The following is an 18,853-nucleotide window of genomic DNA, read 5'->3' as shown; positions in this document are numbered from 1 at the left end:
CCAGTCAAATAGCTACGACACGACACGTGCAATGAACCAGGCACTGGGCGCACCTTCGCTCAGCCAGAACCGCCGTGACGTCGGGGAGGCGTGTTCGTCTCGCAACCCGCAGATCGGGACCCGATTCCCACCCCAACTGTAACATACGTAATTTTCTTTTCAAAAAAATAAATTTCCTTCGTTTACAGAAACTCCCCTAGGAAATTTAGTGCCAATCTGAACATTTTTTTTAGGATTTTCGTGTCACTGGCTGTTTTGGCACCACCATTGGTTCACACCACCGACGTCAACAGATTTTCGCGTAATGGGTAACATAATGCGTTCTCATTTAAACTGCTCGGCATTTCCTCGAGTAGCACGCCGCTTTAGTCGTCACAGCGCAACACAGCATGTCCGAAGGAGCAGTGTCAAGATGCACGATAACGTACAGTCTGCAGTGCGTTATCAAATTAAAACAAATAACAAATTAGAAGGGAAACATTGTTATATTATAACATAACAAATTAGAAGGGAAGAACACACCACGCCTTACACAAACACGCTAACAAATGAAACAATCCGGTGACGCCTAAGCACTTATGATTTCGGAATGCGAAACCATTAATGTCCACATAAACGCGGCTGATCTTTCCTTTAAGTTACGAACCCCTCGGGAGCAAGCGAATGCGCTGAGACGCTTCGCCAACGCCTCCTAGATAGCACAAGGTCGCTGCACTTCAATCCGTGACTCTGTACCCCGCTTCATACATTAGGTGCAACGCTGTGGAAGCTACGCAAAAAGTCCGGTCACCAAAATTTGTCATTCCGCGCGTTCCCTTCTATGCTTAGCTTTGCGCAAGGAGCTGTTTGCTCACGCGAGCATGCACGTGAGGCTGCCGCGACGGCTTACGTAAGGGAACAACGAAACGCAAATTGATTTAAAACAACGTATTATCAGCCGTATGAGAATATGGTTTGTGTCTTAGAGTAAATTCTTTCTTTTTTCCATTCAAAACAGCTGATGTAAAGAAAGTTTTTGCAAAAATTGGGTCAAGAAGCACCGAACTATTTCTAACTGAAAACGCAGCCACTGCAACAAGTATCTCTAGCTTGCATAGCGTTGCACCTGATGTATGAAACGGAGTATATGCTACCTTGCCCGACTGTCATGGAATGTAATGGGAACGCTCTCGATCATGCCGCGGTGATTTTGACGACATAGCCCTGCTTAGCAATGAAAATTTTGATCGACGTAGCACGACGTCATATAGCAGAGTGCACAGGCCAGCACCTCGGAGGCGCTGGCTTAGAGCCTTTGTTTTGGCTTAACGGAGGCGCAGCTGAAACCCATTTTGAAGGATGAATTTTGAAGGCCCTAGTTTTTTATGGTACAACGCAAAGCTCACCCTCGGTAGTGTTTACATCCGCAGCGGTCACTTCTAAACGTGCTTGGACATCTAGTAAGCAGAATTTATTGATCTGAGTAGCCTCAAAAAGTACGAGTCCCTCTTCCAGCAACGCTAAGAAGTGAGAGCGGCGTTGATAGCACGCCTCGCAAATTGTGAAAGCCGGCCATCGTTCTGCTGTTTCTGGAGTGGCTGTAACAGTGGTTATTCACCTACATTTGGCCTTTTCAACCGCATATGAACACATAAAGCTGGTGCAATAAGTTCGCGTTGTTGTACAGACATTTCTTATACTTGTATCGCGTTTTTCCCCAAGTACACGCCTACGTCATAGCTGGCTGGGCCCCGTCGTCATTGTTCTGTCGATAGGCGAGGCAAGCCAACTCGCCGAAAACAAAGGCAAAGGCAGCGCCACTTTTTTGCTCACTACAAACGAAGGCTCATTGGCACATTGTAAGAAAAGCTCACAATAATAAATAAGTACGCTGCGTTTCAATACTTATAAAATGACCAGCAAGCGCGTTCACTCGCGGAAGGTAACGTGGTGGATCTCTTAAACAGCTTCATGTTTTTTCCACTTGGGGCACCAAAGGTACTTTTAGGCGACATTTAGTGATGAATTAAAATATAAATCTACGTTTAGTGAGACAAAAACATGGCTCCTTTTAGCCACTGGTATAGGGAATCATTTCATCAGCGGGGTGTCATCTCGATTCGCGTTTTGAACAGTTTTGTGTCCCTACAACAAAGGCTGGCGAGCGCGAGGATGATGTGGTTCATGTGGACGTCATCTGCCCTTGCAAAAGCTGGCCCGTTCACTCGCCAGCAGGTGCGCACTATCGTCCCCTCTGCTCCACTGAGGCGCGCTCGTGGCGTGGCATCGCAGCCATCGGGAATTTATGTGGTGGTTTTCGCTTGCTCCGACGACAGACCCCGGCTTTTTCGCTCAATGGGCCATCTGACACTTTCCCATGAAAAAAAAAACTTGTTACAAAGCGCGTCAAGCAGAAAGGAATTGAACAAGAGCTGGGCCTCGGCTGATAATGGGAACAGGAAATACGCCGCGCCTAGTGTTTCTATCGTCAGTTAGCTGACGTGAGCACCGGGGAAAAGATGTGAAATAAGGTTAACAGACAATATCTTATATTTTTATTTTTTGCGCCACTAAATCTTTGGGTATAAAAGAGGTTATACTACGCGGCTCATTCTTTCAGTTACCTAACGACAAGCCACTGACACGCCAGATGCATGCGCCATATGTCAGACAGACCAACGAAGTGAGCGAAGCCGGCTGCACTTGTAAGATTTTGGCTCTTAAGCATCCAGGCTTTTTTTTTTATGTAGCACTGGAGAGGTAACCTGTAGGAGTCCACCTAGCGGACATGTCCATTTTGTCTGCTGTAGAAGTTTTGATTGGCTGGCTGGTCTGAGCATCCGCAGCAGCGAGGTGCCTCAGCCAATCAGCACTTTAGTAGCAGACAAAATTGAGATGTCGGCTAGGTGGACCCTTACAAAATAGCTCCCCTGGTCTCATGGTCACTCACTCTATTTTTGCGTTCCTGTTGTACTTCAACAGGGTACTCCTGCGGTATTTGACCAGGCAACGCTGAGAAGTTTTGTTTCGCTGTTTGTGCTACATTGGACGCGCTTAGGCTTAGGTCACATGGTGCGAACTGGTTGTTGTGACGCATTTATTAAATGAAAGGTCGGCCGCTGTGGTGCAGTTAGTTTGACATGGACTGAGTCTTACTGCGACATGTTTCCGATGCTTTCTTTGACCCCAAACATCATTGCAACTTATTTCGGTGCTTTTTGGAGCACTTTTTGGGCGCAGTGGCCCCACCAGCCGCTGTGACACAGCGAAATACAAGTCGGAGCGAAAGACAGATTGGCCACTGTGGCACAATTTGTTTTATGTTTTCTGAATCTTACAGGTCCAAGCTTGTCCCGTTTCTTATGCCCACCACCACCCTCAACGACATTTATCTTCTTTCGGTACTCGCGCTTGTCTAAAACGTGATGAGCGGTTTCCAGGAGTCAATTAACAGGAGTGTGTTGCTTGTGCCGGAAGATCGTGCCAGAAATAACGTCGACGAAGTCGAAAACGAGGAACATTAGCCTTGAAAATTCTGTCTTCTGAACTGCTGAAAACAGGCTTTGCACCCATTCATTTGTCTTGAGTGCTCGTAGAAGGTACTCTGCGCGTGTCTGCCTGGGACTATTTGTTGTGTCCACGTTTCTGTGGGAGTATACAGCGTACCATCGCGTCGGCAGAGGCCGAGTAGTGGTGAAAACGCGCAGCCACCCGTGTATTTCTGCTTTTAAAGAGTACGAATTAAGGCCTAGGAATAGAGGAATGCTAGGAAATGAGATGTCTTCGTCACATTTTAAGTATGGCATTGTTTGTGGATCGTCAGGTAAAAAGGAGACAGGAAGCAAGGCATAAAACTATACGCATATTGTGCCCTCCTTGTTCACAAATAAAGGCTGTGGATGGCTTCTAGTTTTACTGATTGGCATAGCTCACTAAATTTAGCGCGCAGTAAGGAGACCGGCGACTAGTTGTAGTGCGCAAGAAAAATTTAAAAAAGAGTAGAAGCACACGGGTTTTCGACAAATATGTCTCGCACATAATCTGACGGTTGCAAGCGAATACTGCCATCAGATATAAGAAGGCATTTAAAAAGTGTAAAAGGAGACTTTCAGTACAAATGCCTAACTTTGAAACACGATCTTTTTGAGACGTAGCAAACCCTGTACAAATAGCTACATAGAATATAGGATAGCTTAAATTATGTCATTAGAAAATCTGACATACAGGAAAAGTTCGTTTCGCGGTGTTATATAGTTCAACAAAACAGACTGGTGAGCTAGTTGGTAGTCCTTGTTCATAGTTTTTAGCACAAAGGATGCACGACACGAGAGAAGGCATATTTATTTTTGAATTGTTCTTTTCAGGTTACTGTAATATTGTTCGCACTTACAGTACGCTTTATTTTAACTGTACTGTTCACATTTCGTTTACATTCTTTGATTCTATAGTGAAACAAATGATGAGTCACACCTTCATGTATCACGTATATTATGTATCGTAAGGAGGAGGTGCTCGCTGTGCTTTGTTGCATATTGATTTTTGTCGCAAGGTACAGCGCTTTTTGCTCTAACTTGTTTTCCACTGTACTTCCCTTATTTATAATGCAAAGACGTATAGTTTTGTTTCTGATGCGCTCCAGACAATGTACGAGGGCATGTGGCTCTTTCAAGTTGTCGTTTGTAACATCTTTTCCTGCTTTTTTCCTCTGTCATGTGCCCAGTATATGACGCAATAAAAATTATTATAAGACACGTGACGGGACGTTTCTTGAGGCCACGAGAATTTCACGCGACGGGAGAGTAAAAATTTTGTCTCTACGTTCATACGTGGTAAAAATATGTGACACAAAGGTAAACCACACTAGTCACGTTCATCTTTCCTGCACCAGCCCGTGCATGCGCAATGCTTCGAGCCTAGTTTGCTACTGTCGTGGAGAAAAATGTCCTTTGAACAGGCATTTTCACAAACGTTTAAAGCTCTCTAACGCTGCATCGTTAGAGATGATTTTCCCGGAGAAGATTACATTGCTACGGTATGTACAATTTTACACATGTACATGACTTGACATAATGCCTGTTGGTTAACTTCTTAGGGTTTCGACCGTGTCTTGACCGGTGACATCATTGGTGGTTTCACCACTCCGGGTGGAGCAAGCCCAATATGCCTCATTGATGACGCCAATGCACACTTTTTCATGAACCTAGGTACCCTATGCCGATAATTCGAGAGCGCATATGTCAAGCGATACGTGATTGCACATTGTTCCATCGGCGCTACCCGTTGGGAGCATTGTCTCGGTATTTGACGACAGCTAGTGTGCTCCAAATGCGGTCCTAGGTTACTTCTTGAGAGGTGTTACACTTCACTGCTTTCGTAATCGGCCAACGAAAACAGCCGCTTAACCGGCAGGAAAAGTTTGTCTGCATTCGACAAGAATGCTTCGCGTTAATAGACTCAATGCGACTCTTTGTATTTAGGACCAAAACATAAGTTACAAAAATTTGATCGACACTTATTTCGTGCCGCTCCACATAAGCTACACAGCTCACCCTATGCATTATTTTTTCAATGCGTTTCGCACTTTCGCGGGGGACGTGCATCATGCCATTCCAGTTACAACTCTATACTGCAGTCACTGATATGTACATGTGGTTTTGGTTGTCTGAGTGACATTGCAGGCATGCTACCATGGTGGCTTTCTAAAACAGTACACCAAAACAAGTCCCACAGCCCGTTAACAATTTGCATGTGAAGAACTAAAACGCTGTTTCGTGTTTCGTGAAGCCGGCGATTGAATGCATATTCCACATGCGCCGTCATAGCAGCGAACGGTGCTGGTTAACATTACCACGTCTAGATAGATGTAGACTACAGAAGGCATAGGCACATACCGAAGAAAATTTGGGAGTGGAGAGTCCCCGCAGTAACTAAGTGGTATAGCATCGCACGCGTTATGCGCTAGATGTGGGAACGGCTCCCCCCTAAGCACGCTGTCATTTCGTTCATTCTACAATGCTTTTTGTCTTCCCGCATTCTCTTACGACTTGAAGTAGTTGAAACTAGCAAGAAATTTTGCCTATCGGTTTCCCTTATTCTCCTTGCAGGACCCGCACGGATGACCTAATCACTATGCGTTGCAAAGCACAGGGTCGTGAAATCAAATCCCGGCCTCAGCGGCCACATTTTTATGGGAGCCAAATGCGAAATCGTCTGTGAACCATGCACGGGGTACCCGGTAAAGAGTCCCATGTGATGAAAATTAATCTGGAGCTCCTCACTACAGGCTTTCCTCATAATTAAATCGCGGTTTTGGAACGTAGGACCCCTGCAATGTTTATTTTTCGTATTTTACACTGAGTTTGCGCTTTCAGCAGCGCTGGTATACTGTGAATCCGACGCATTCAGGATAGGCTGTTTTTATTTCCCGCCACAGCTCGCGCAACAGTTTCATTTATGAATATGTTTTTCGCCTCGTAGTGCAGCAGGTCTCAATGAGCATCGCTTCATTCTTATCAACAAACAATGACTGATGCGCCTAATTTCAAACCGCTACGCCTGTAGCGTCTAAACAACCTATAGCAATATAAGCTTTTAACTGTTACCATAATCATGAGAAGCATTACAGTATATTGACGCAGAATCTGTTTGGCGCGTGGAAAGTCAAAAGCTGAAAGAAGGCTACAGCTGAGAGCGTTGCCCTGCGGCTATGCCGTCTACCACGACGCCATCAGCTAAGATTGGCTGAGCCATTTATAACCAGGCCTCTAGCAAGGTCATAAATTGCTCGCTACCTACTGTGCGGGTTATCAGCACTCATGGCCAAGCACAACAGCTACCACGTAGGCCAGTGCAAATGGTCATCTCTGCTTTTCGATTTTGTGACATGCATGTCCCCGTAATGTAGTAGATCAACAGCGATACGTATTCGTAATCTCGAGTCACTCACGTGGAGGCTGGTAGATCTCCCGCGTCGGTTTGGTCGACCTCGGAGGTAGGCCGACACGACGTGCCAACCTAGCAGCCTCGACACGTTTATCCGCTTCTTCTTCGAGCTGAGCAGAAAAACGTGCACCGAGAGCACATGAAGGAAGCTTTTTTATCGAAATATAAAACACGAAAATTAAGTCTGTGCACAGTTATTTGTTTATCAATGCCCTTATCTCCTTGACAGCGGCTGATACCTAAATGTGTGGGCATAGCTATAAGTAGAGATCGACGGTATCGCAAAGAACGGACATGGCAATTTGGCCACGTAAGCAGATGGTTTCTTGGGTTAAGACGTCAGTCATGATGGCGAACGTAATCTACGGGGTGTTTTAGCCTAATTTAGCAGGAACATTGAAGCATGGAGTGGTCATCCTGCTGTCTTCGGCACCAAGCAGAAACGAAGACTGCCAACGTCGCTTCCGTGTTCATATAGTCATTAACCCTCAACCTCCCTGGTGTTCTTGGTGGTTAAGACACCAGGGTTAATCTTACAAACTAGGCCAAATCTAATTTCTTTCGGAGTGGCCCACAGGGACATAACAAGAAAATTCTCAGTCCGGACCCAATGCGTCGATGAGGGGACTTGCCTTTGTCATGGCGACAGATTCTCTTCTGGGGGGCAATCACACTTCAGTGTCTTTCTATCTGCCACTCCTAGCGTTTTATGCGGGGGAAAGCAGGTAGGAAACAGCGCAGTGAAGGTATGGTAACTGGGCGTATTCAGGCATTGGTTGTGATAGGCAGCGGATTGTCGCTAAGTTGCATGTTCTGATAAGAATTTGGTGGACAAGAAGTGCGCAAAAGATATTTCCCCCATCTGCACATTTGTTAGACCAGATCGCTTAATATGCGCAAACAGCAGGAACTAAGGTGAGGAAGGCTTTCGACAGTTACAAACGAGTTAAACAATGAGTTTTGCTAGACGCGATCGACTAAATTATACAATGTGCCATTATAGCATTCCCACGTTGTAGTGACGATGAAGAAATCAGCATAACTGGAAATGACGAACGTAGTCTTTTATTGGGCGAAATTGTGCCCTCAATAACAGGCAATGCTCAAAGAACGGCGACAGCGGCGAACACAGTCGGCGATCGTCGAGAAAATTTGATCAGCGTGTCGAGCACGTCGGCTTTTATACATCAGTGGTCGAACGTTGCAGACTAGTGGCTGGGACCCACGTGTCTTCCACAAAGTTCTGCACAATTTGCGTCACACGGTTAAATCAGATAACACAAGGTTCAGTAAAAACAGGCAGCGGATAGAACCATCGATAACTTTCGATAAACTTCTGATACATGCAGGCGCGTCCTGCGCTTTTGCGATAACGTTTGTTAGGCGGTAAAACGCGGTCAACCAAGAAAAAAGTACATGTGTCAATACCCCCTCTTAAAGAGCATCGATGCGATAGTGCAAACAAATGAAAGTAATAAACGAACACACTCCTAGCAGAGGGACAAGTAAATGAGGATGTTCGTCAGCGTTCGCAAAAGGGCTTAAGTCGCACCGCGTGAAACACTTCAGATCGTGTGCGGCGCTTCAGTGAATGCGAAATACCGTCCGGCAGGACCTCATAGTCCAGTGCGCCAATACGTCGGATGACTTTGTAGGGCCCGAAATATCGTCGCAATAATTTATCACTTAGTCTTCGTCGGCGTATCAGGGTCCAAATCAAAACACGGTCTACGCGCTGATACTCGACGTAGCGTCGTCGGAGGTTGTAGTGTCGGCTGTACACTGCTGGTTCTTGATCCGGCGGCGGGTGAGCTGTCCAGCTTCTTCGGGTCGCTGGAGATAGGTTGCAACGTCGACATTTTCTTCGTCGGTGATGTGCGGCAGCATGGCATCCCAGAGTCGTCATCTACTTCCTGCCATAAACCAGCTTGAACGGCGTGATTTGTGTTGTTTCTTGCACAGCCGCGTAGTAAGCGAAGGTTACGTACGGAAGGACGGCATCCCAGGTCTTGTGTTCGACGTCGACGTACATTGCTAGCATGTCAGCGAGGGTCTTGTTCAGGTGCTCTGTAAGGCCATTCATTCGTCTGTGCTTTGTAGGCAGTTGTCCTCCTGTGCCTTGAGTGGCTCTACTTCAGAAGAGCTTGGGTGAGCTCCGCTGTAAGGGTCGTTCCTATGTCAGTGATGAGGACTTCTGGGGCGCCATGTCGTAGCAGGAAGCTCTCGACAAAGAATTTCGCCACTTCGGCCGTCCTACCTTTCGGCAGAACTTTTGCTTCAGCGAAGCGGGTGAGGTAGTCCGTCGCCACGACGATTCACTTATTTCCGTTTGCTGACGTCGGAAAGGGTCCTATAATGTCCATCCCGATCTGCTGAAATAATCAGCAAGGAGGCTCGATTGGCTGTAGTAATCCCGCTGGTCTTGTCAGTGGTGTCTTGCATCGCTCACAGTCTCGGCACATCCTGACATAGCGGGCGACGTCGTCGGTCAGGCCCGGCCAATAACACCTTTCCTGTATCATCGATAGTGTCCGGGAGAATCCATGGTGTCCAGCAGTCGGATTGTAATGTAAGACGAGCAATACTCCTGGGCGCAGCTCTGACGGGACAAGAAAAAAAAATTAAATTATGGGGTTTTACGTGCCAAAACCACTTTCTGATTATGAGGCACGCCGTAGTGGGGGACTCCGGAAATTTCGACCACCTGGGGTTCTTTAACGTGCACCCGAATCTAAGTACACGGGTGTTTTCGCATTTCGCCCCCATCAAAATGCGGCCGCCGTAGCCGGGATTCGATCCCGCGACCTCGTGCTCAGCAGCCTAACACCATAGCCACTGAGCAACCACGGCGGGTTGACGGGACAAGAAGCTAGTTGGCGCGGACTGGTGAGAAGTACTTCTTTACGAGTAGGTTGTTTTGGAGCGAGAACAAAGACAAACCTCGTATCAATACCCTAGGGACAACGACGCTGTGTCCTTCTAAATTCGCGCAGAATTTCGTCGATTTGCATTATAGCTTTACGTACTCGCGTCGAATCTCGATAAGAGCTCTCGCAGAGTGGTCGAGCGCACTCTTCGGTTATTATGCGAGGCTTTGCGACTGGTGTTTGTCGAATCTTCGATGACGCCGAAAAGCAGTTTTTGTACGTCGGAGCAGGCATCTGAGCTGTTGCTGCTTAATCATGGGGAGATTTGGGCTTATGTCGGAGTCTGGTTCGGGAACTACGGTCGTTGAAGCAGGTGCGGCCGAATCCGAGAAGACAAACGCATTGCTGCTGTCCACAATTTGCTCGATGTACGCTATCGTCATACCCTTGTTGATGTGCTTGAACTCCTGCCGAAGTTTGTCAACTTCACTTTCGCTTTCCCTCCGTGCAGCCGAGCTTCGAGTCTCTTGGGATGCAAGTTTCACGGTTGAACAGTACACATTGGTGGATGGCATGGAAGTAACCATGCAGGAGCGAGGCGGGATGCTAACTTAATCATCGAGCATACTCAAACCATGGTGACTACGACAGCTCTGCGGCGGTATCGCTTGATCTTCCGACAACTTTATCGACTTTTACTTAAGATGGATGATTGCGCCGTGTTGCTTCGGGAAGTCAGTGCCGAGAATGACCTCTCATGAACACTGTTGGAGAAAAGCAAGGTGGCAGGGCAGGTCCGGACATGAACCGTATTTCTTGAAGTGCAGATTCCCATCGGCGTTTTTAGATTTCCTCCAGCTGTCGAATTTGAGGGCCTTCCCATGCAGTCTGAACTTTCTTGAACTGGGCGGCAAGGGGTCCACTCATAACGGCATATTCGGCACCTGGGTCCACTAAGGCGGTGACTGCGTGGCCATCGAGAAGCACGTCGAGGTCGGGGCTTCTTTGTCTTGCGTTGCAGTTAGGTCTCGGCGTCGGATAAACGCTGCGTCGTGTCTGCGTGTAGCTGGAACGTCGCGTCATCAGGTCTTTTGTCGGCGTATTCTTTACTGCTAGGCTTCATCGGGATGGCACCGTCTCGTTAATACATCGTCGCGATCGTTTGTTTGGCGTCTTCGTCGACGGCGTAGGACCTTTGTCAGTTCGACTAACAGCAACCCCACCTCCATCTGTTGCTACTTTTAGTTCTCCGCCTACCCCCGCAAACCTATCTCGCGGTAAGAACATCGGCGGTAGATCATCAGCGGTAGCAGAACTTCTGCCCTTCTGCTGCGCAACTGGGCCCACGTTATGACGGTGGACTCCCCGTTCTCGTACCAACTCCTCGCGGCAACTATCCAAGGAGAAGTACACATGGCGGCGCTTATCCTCAGAGGACCAGCTGTTGAAGGTTGAGATCCTTTCGAAGGTTTCAAGCCAAGTTTCCGGATCCTCCGACGAAGCTTCACGGAAGGTAGGGGGCTCCCTGAACTGTTGAAACACGATGGGGGACGCTGGGGCTGCAATTGTGGTTGTTCAGCCAGCCACGGTCTTCCTGGTCGTATCAGCCAGAAGTTCGTGCTCCGGGGGCAGTCTTTGCAGTGCGCGGCTTGCTCGCTGTTCATGGGCGACGTTGGTGTTGTCTTCGGGTTTCGGGCTTGGATCACGGCATTGCGGGGGCGTTCGGTACACGAACTAGCACCTCCACCAGATGTCACGTTGTAGTGACGGTGAAGAATGCAGCATAACTGGGAACGACGAAACTAGCCTTTTATTGGGTGAACATGTGCCCTCAATTACAGGCTATGCTCAAAGAACGGCGACAGCGGCGAACACCGTCGGCGTTCGTCGAAAATCTGATCAGTGGGTCGGGCGCCTCGGCTCTTATACATCAGTCGTCGAATGTTCCAGACAAATGGCTGGAACCCGCATGTCTTCCACAAAGTTCTACACCATTTGCGTCATGCGGTGAAATCAGATAACACAAGTTTCGGTGAAAACAGACAGCGGATGGAATCATCAATATCTTTTGAGAAATTTCCGATACATGCAGGCGCGTCTTGCTCTTTGCGACATTTGTTAGGCGGTGAAACGCGGTCGCCCGATAGAGATATTCAAGTACACGTGTCAGTATATATGAAAAGAAAGCAACAGGTAAAGTTTTATGGATTGTCGAAAGACTTTTGAAATACAAGACAGTTATCGAATCTAAATAAGGGCAGCAGATTTGTGAAACGATAATAAAAGATTCTAGGCGAAAAAAAAATTGTGAATACCTCCTTGGTAAGAAAAAGTAAAAAAAATTTTGGGTATTGACTAGCTCTATCACTACAAATCGAAGACCGGAAAACGTGAAGCGCCGTTCATATTCTTGTCAAGCAGAGATTTCTGCGCTCCGTTTGAATATCAGTGCCTGTTAATTGGAAATATAACGAACTAATACTTGTCTAAGTGTAACTAAGTATAACTAATACTTGTCGTGATTAGCAGGGCTCATAGTGAAAAATAATTTAAATTTTTGAGCAGGCTGCGAAGAATACTGCATTCGTTGTGATCGTTTAGTGTGCTCCTGCTTTTCAAAGATTGATTCAAGTTGGTTAAAACAGCCTGCATTATTTATTCCTATCTCATGTAATGTTAAGAGTTAGAGGTGGTGTTTCTCACCAGGAATAAATTTCCTTCCAGAAAAAAATATGTTGCCATACTTGAACAAAATCCAGTCCCGGCTGACATAATGTGTCGCATGCTCTGGGCGGCAACTTGAAGCACAGTTAAGGACGTTTTGTTACCTCCCAGAGGCGTCGACAACAGTGTCGCTATGCACTTTACCTGTTTCAGACGTTGGTACTGGTTGCGCTCGACCTGCTTCAAGAATCCGTGCTGCGTGTTCAGCCCCGGTGAAAGCGTCTGTTGTTTATCGGGGTCCCTCCTGGCTACGAGCATGGTTGTCGCTGTCACGTTCACTGTCAACGAACTGGTTGTCGCTGTTGGCGTTCCTCTCTGTCTCTCTGAATACTCTATCGGGCGGCGTCTGTGACCGAAAAAGCGCACCAATCTGTAGCTACTACTGCTGACAAAGAAGCTGTCACAAATTTATTTATTTATTTATTTATTTATTTATTTATTTATTTATTTATTTATTTATTTATTACAGCGAAGCTGTGTAAGGCTAGTCTATATGTCCGTCCGTCTGTCGCCACTACGCCGAAAACTATTCCGGCGCAACCTCTTGCTCATGCGCGAAGGAAAAAGAGAAAGAGACTCGCGCGATTGGCTGCGCCATTTGTGGCGTCGTTGCCCTCCGTCGCAGCCGAGCGCATAAGACGAGCAGAAGTTTGTCTCACGCTCCGAAATTGGTAGGCGGTGCGCCATACGTACCCCTGAGGAGCAGGCAACTTTCGATAAACAGCGCCGGGATTAAAACCGGGACCTAGCTCGTCTACGTTGTGCCGATGCTGCAGCCAGGGCTTGGGCAGCCGAGCGCAAGCAGCCTACCAAGCCGCAGCCGGCAAGCCGTGGTTTAATGAAACGTCGCGATTAACCCAGTAATAAACACTGGGGCTGGACGTTTCAGCTTCGCTGGTTAACCATCTGTACGGAGTGCTTGGGCAATGATTTTCTATTAACAATTTATTTACCTATGTATTTATTTCTCTAAAGGACAGGTAGGGGCGTTACATATTGGGAAATGATAACAAAAGGAGAATAGATTGTGACTTATTGACAATCACTACCTATCCGCAAACAAATAAGAGAAAGCCTGGTACAAGATAATACATCTACTGAATAATGTGGTTAACATCAAATTGTTGGCAAATACGCAGTGACGCAAGCACCACAATATTTCTTTTACATAGTACAGATAATGTAAAACAACGGAGTGAGAATTGCAATAACCGGATAACCTATAAGAGGCCCTGCAGTTGGCAGGCACTCGGTACCAGCTGTTCTGAGCCAAAGAGGGGATCAGCGTTATAAAACTACACGAAACAAAACACAACACAACCTTACTAAATCTGAAACTATTAGAAGTATGAAAGATAGAATTGCAATAGTAATACTGTTCATAAGAATGTGCTCTTGAAGTGACTAGCAAATGTATCATGGTTTGTAAGACATGCAACATCTTCTGAGAGCTGATTCCAGTGTCTGATGGCAACAGGAAGTGGTGAAAAAACTAAGTGGTTAGTCCGTGCACATGCCGGCTCCACTTTAGATGAATGGTGTAGCTGAGGAAAAACGCAATGAGACAACGGGATTTAACGGGCGCCGAAGGGTGAACGACTTCGATAAAATGTTCGGGAAAAAAGACAGTAGCACCTGAAACCTGTGATCTGCAAGCGAAGATAAGTTCAGCAATGGTTTTATCTCCTTTACGCTAAATTTTCGATAGTACTCCTTTACAATGAAACGAGAGGCTTTGTTCTGAGGCGTTGCTAGTTTGGTGATGAGGTACAATTGATTGGGATTCGATGGTGTAGATGCGTACTCTATTTTCCAACATACTAATATAGTGTAAGTTGTTTTGTATCGGTGTTAGCAGAGTGTAGGTTGCGCTTAATGAACCCGACTGCACGATATGCTTTGCTAACGGAATCACCTATATGGCCATTCCACGAAATATCACATACCAAATTAATTTCTGGATATTTTACACTAGGCGCCGTTTCAATCAGCATGGTATTTAATATGTAACGACAATGAACTGCGGTGTTTGATGTAGTAAATGCAATGGCATTTCTTTTTAAAACATTTATTTCTTTTGGCCTATTTTGCACCATTTAGTGAAGTGAAGTGAAGTGAAGTGAAGTGAAGTGAAGTGAAGTTTATTTCCAACACCGAGTCGGAGGTCCTTGGTCGAAAAGATGTCGCAGACATCTTGAGAGTGCCCAAGGACCCATTAAACAGCAGCAGACAGAATGCAAAAATAATCATCTGAAACGCTGTACAAAAACATAGGCATGAAATATAATACACGCAACTCAACACTTTTAGTGCACAACATAATTGCATATAATGCAGATGTCACAAAATCCTTATAAGCACTTGTGCAAAGGCAAAAAATAATTTTATACATCAAAATGAAATATATACCAAATAGCAAAATGAAGATGTTGTTCGAATGATTCTTACATGTTTAAAAGCATATTTCGCACATGTTTCTTGAATTTATATTCTGGTAGTTCGAATTTGGTACAAGTTAAGAATTTGTTCAGTATTGCTGGTAACTGGTACTGAAGAAGACATTCTCCGTAGCTTGTACGGGAAAAAGGAACTGGTAAGGGTTGATTACGGAGAGAGTATCGGGGGGAGCTATCAACTGAATGCTCATAAAGCTTATTCTTTTTTGTGTAAAGTAGTAGTTTATATGTATGAAGATCACTTGCTCTAGTTATATCGTGCCTTATGAATAGCTGATGAGTACGCAGTTCGCGAGGGTGCCCATAAAAATTTTCAAATATTCTGAGAACCTTCTTCTGCAACACTTCGAGTCTGTTTAGGTTTTGAACAGTCGTTTTTGCCCATACTAGCGCGCAGTAAGACAAGCGAGAGTAGAAATGGCCGTAATAGACAGCTTTCTTTAGCCATAATGGAACTAGGTTTGATAACCTGTACAGACAGCCTACAGTTTTGCCCAATTCAGAAGCAAGCCTGGACACATGGGTATTCCACGACATGTTTTCCTCGAACCAAACACCAAGAAATTTTTGCTTGCGAACGCACTCTAATGTTGTGCCTTGAAATGAAAATTTCAGATTAATACATGGTTTGTTCGTAGGACTAAAAATAACGTATTTTGTTTTACGTGCGTTTAATGCAAGTTTGTTTTCATTTAGCCACACTTCCAAATGCCTTAAATAATTTGTTACAGTAACTTGGAGACTTTTCATTGAATCAGCACTAAAAAAGACATTCGTATCATCAGCATACATAACTAGTTTTTCTGTGTAAGGGATATTACATATATCATTAATATAAACTATGAATAGTAAGGGTCCTAAGATCGAACCTTGTGGGACGCCTTGCTTAAGTTCAATTTCTGCTGACGTTAAGCTTCCGACTTTAACATATTGTTTTCTGGCAAGTAAGTAGTTTTTAATAAGTTGAAGAGCAACACCGCGTATTCCGTAGTCGAATAATTTTTGTTCTAGGATATCATGTTTTATACTATCAAAAGCCTTTTTCAGATCAAGAAACAATCCAACTGTATACAGCCTCTTTTCAAAATTGTTTAGTATCTCTTCTTTTACGTTTAATAGGGCTAATTCAGTGGACTTTGTTAGGATCCTTCCGAAGTATTTTGTTAGGATCCTTCCGAAACACGTCAACATCTGAGATTTTAGTGACAGGTCTGTCTATCGTGCAGTCGTCCGCCCGCAGTGGGATTGTAAAGCATATGTTAGCATTATAAGTCCTTCAAGCCTATTCGAAATAAAATTGGTCCAAATACAGTTCCCTGGGCCACCCCAGATTTGTCTTGGGGTATGCTATATAGATGTTGATGGACAGAAACTGTCTGGGCGGTCAGTTAAAATGTTTTTGATCCACTTGAGAGTTCTCATGTTTATATTTAGGTGCGAATGTTTTTTTTTAGAATAACTGGATATGTAGAACTTTATCAAACGCTTTCTTTTAGTGGAAAATTCGGTGAGTTGGTATACATTCATAATGGGAACAGCGCGAACAAGACGACGACGGAGTGAAAGGACAAAGGGCGAGCGCTGTTTACTGCGTTCACAAAAAACACGGTCCGATTTGCAAGAAATACACTGTATTAAAGTGAAAAGTTCGGCGAGTTGGTATACATTCATAATGGGAACAGCGCGAACACGACAATGACATAGTGAAAGGACACAGGACAAGCGCTATTTACTGCGTTCACACAAAAACATGGCCAAAGGTACAAGAAATATACCGTATTAAAGTGGAAAGTTGGGCGAGTTGGTATACATTCATAATTGGAACAGCGCGAGAAAGGCGATGATGGAGTGAAATGGCTCAGGACGAGCGCTAACTGTCCGAATCAGCGCTCGTCCTGTATCCTTTCACTCCGTCGCCGTCTGGTTCTCGCTGTTCCAATTATGAATGCTTTCTTGTAATCTATAAACATGCCATGTACTTTCGATGAGTAATGCATGGTGTTATCGAGGTCAGTAATTCGAACGACTGCGTTTCGCTGGAACGTCGCTTTAGAAAGCCATGCTTATCATGGGGGGGGGGGGGAGGAGTGAAGAAAAATTGTGCTTCTTGAGGTGATTCATAACTGCTCACGCTATGATATGCGCTAGTAGTTTGGAAGCGATGTTTGTTAGCGAAATGGGGCTGTTTTTGAGGATTTTAGTGGTCGCCGCATTTTAGTGGGGAATAAGGTGGGTGGTATTCTAGTCGTGTCACCGACGCTCGGAGTCGATAGATTGCTGGAACAAAGATGCTAAAATTTGCACATTAGCTTCAGAACTCTTGGTGATCTGCTGTCGGGAGCTGGTGAAGAGTTAATAGGTAACCTATCTATAGTTGCTGGTATGCAGAGAGGTGATGGTATGGTATGGTGAAACTTTAAAGAAGTCCTGCAGATCGTGAGTCTTCAGGAAGCGGGCCGCTCCCACGTGGGAACCGGAAGGTCGAGCCTCTCGGCCACATCGTGGGCCTGCTGGACAGCCCAGAGTTGGTCAGCCAGAAGAGGGCTGCCGAGAATCGCCTCCCATCTGGCCGAGCTGTTAGCGATGATAGAGCGTGACCGGGCACACCGCCAGAGCATATGGTCTAACGTGGCTATATCTCCACAATCGTGGCAGGTAGCGACGTGGCAGAGAGGTGGTGGCTATAACATTTATCTGAACACTTAAGGATATAAAGTGAACTTTAGAAGAAACGGGCCCTTCAACGGCAAGTTCCTCAGCTGACTCTGTAAGGGAAACTAAACGTCCGTCCTTATTGGTATACGTGTCTGTGGAGAGTAGTTGAGGATTATCATGGCGTGAAACTTTTTTTGGCTGCTGTGATAGCAGAAATTTCACTGTTTGAATTTCATTTTGACAAAGATACGCATATTTGTGGTACAGTTTCTCATCTCGAACAGATCTTACGCGTCTTGCCTTTGAGCATAAGCGCATCTTTTGGTTCATGCAGCGTTTTACGTTCGTGGTAAACTAAATGTTTTCGTAGGTGAGGTCATTAGAACCTTCGGAATGTATTTATATGTGCTTTAATGAGGTAATTTTGTCCCTAATGATTTTCCAGTTTTCATCTGTTCCGCTCAGATGGAGTGAACAAAAGAAGTCCGCCGTAAAGGTTTCACTGGTTAACATTGTTTAAGAGTGAAATGTAAGTCTCTACGGCCGCCTTCTTATTAAATAAAATTCTGGGTTTTCACGTGCCAAAACTACGACTTGATTATAAGGCGCGCTATAGTGAGAGACTCCGAATTAATTTTGACTTCCTGGGTTTCTTTGGCTCGCACCCGCTGCACGGAACGCGGACGTGGTCGCATTGCACTCCCGTGCGGCCGCCGAGGCCAGGATTCGAACCAGCGCCCTCGGGCTTAGTAGCACAACGCCGTAGCCACTTGCCACCACGGCGGGTCAGATTTTTTATGTTCACATAACCATGCACATAACAAATATGTGGCAAGTACGCATCGCTCCTTAAGCAAGCGACAGGCTCACCTGCTTGACACTGCAGTTGTGCTTTGGGTGCCTCGATTATAAGAACCAAGAGCTTGGCTGGAACACACCGTAGATCCGGGGAAACTGTGGGCGCCGAGCCGAAGGACAAGCACTTTTACTTCTTCCTTAGCGCACGGTCGCCTGCACGCGCTCTCTGCGTGCAAGCCAAAGTTGCTTGGCACATGGGGATTGTATGGCCAATGCTAAACAGGCGTGGCGTCACTTCAATTCGGCAGCAGGTGCTGAAGTACTTTTGTTGCTGTACCATCGGAGTGAAGTGCGTGTTGAGAAGGTTGAAGTGCAGTTCTTACACTGGCGCTGCAACTTTCTGCCGCTTCTTAAAGCTCAAGCGCACTACCG

General features: G+C 45.8%; 1 protein-coding gene across 1 annotated transcript in view; it reads right to left on the bottom strand.

Annotated features, from left to right (window-relative positions):
* LOC135898225 (MIF4G domain-containing protein B-like) overlaps positions 1 to 18,624 on the bottom strand; it is a 139,860-nt gene extending 121,236 nt beyond the window's left edge. Inside the window, exons 1-3 of the mRNA XM_065427069.2 lie at positions 18,494 to 18,624; positions 12,657 to 12,858; positions 6,926 to 7,031 (exon numbers count right to left, since the gene is read on the bottom strand). Coding sequence (XP_065283141.1) covers positions 6,926 to 7,031; positions 12,657 to 12,770 — 220 coding nt within the window. The 5' untranslated portion in view covers positions 12,771 to 12,858; positions 18,494 to 18,624. The remainder of the gene's footprint in view (positions 1 to 6,925; positions 7,032 to 12,656; positions 12,859 to 18,493) is intronic.
* Positions 18,625 to 18,853: the final 229 nt, after the last annotated feature.

The sequence above is a fragment of the Dermacentor albipictus genome, chromosome 5, assembly GCF_038994185.2.
Source record: "Dermacentor albipictus isolate Rhodes 1998 colony chromosome 5, USDA_Dalb.pri_finalv2, whole genome shotgun sequence".
In the NCBI taxonomy this organism is placed as follows: Eukaryota; Metazoa; Arthropoda; class Arachnida; order Ixodida; family Ixodidae; genus Dermacentor; species Dermacentor albipictus.
Note: the sequence above shows the minus strand (reverse complement) of the source record. Positions and strands in the feature narration are given on the sequence as shown.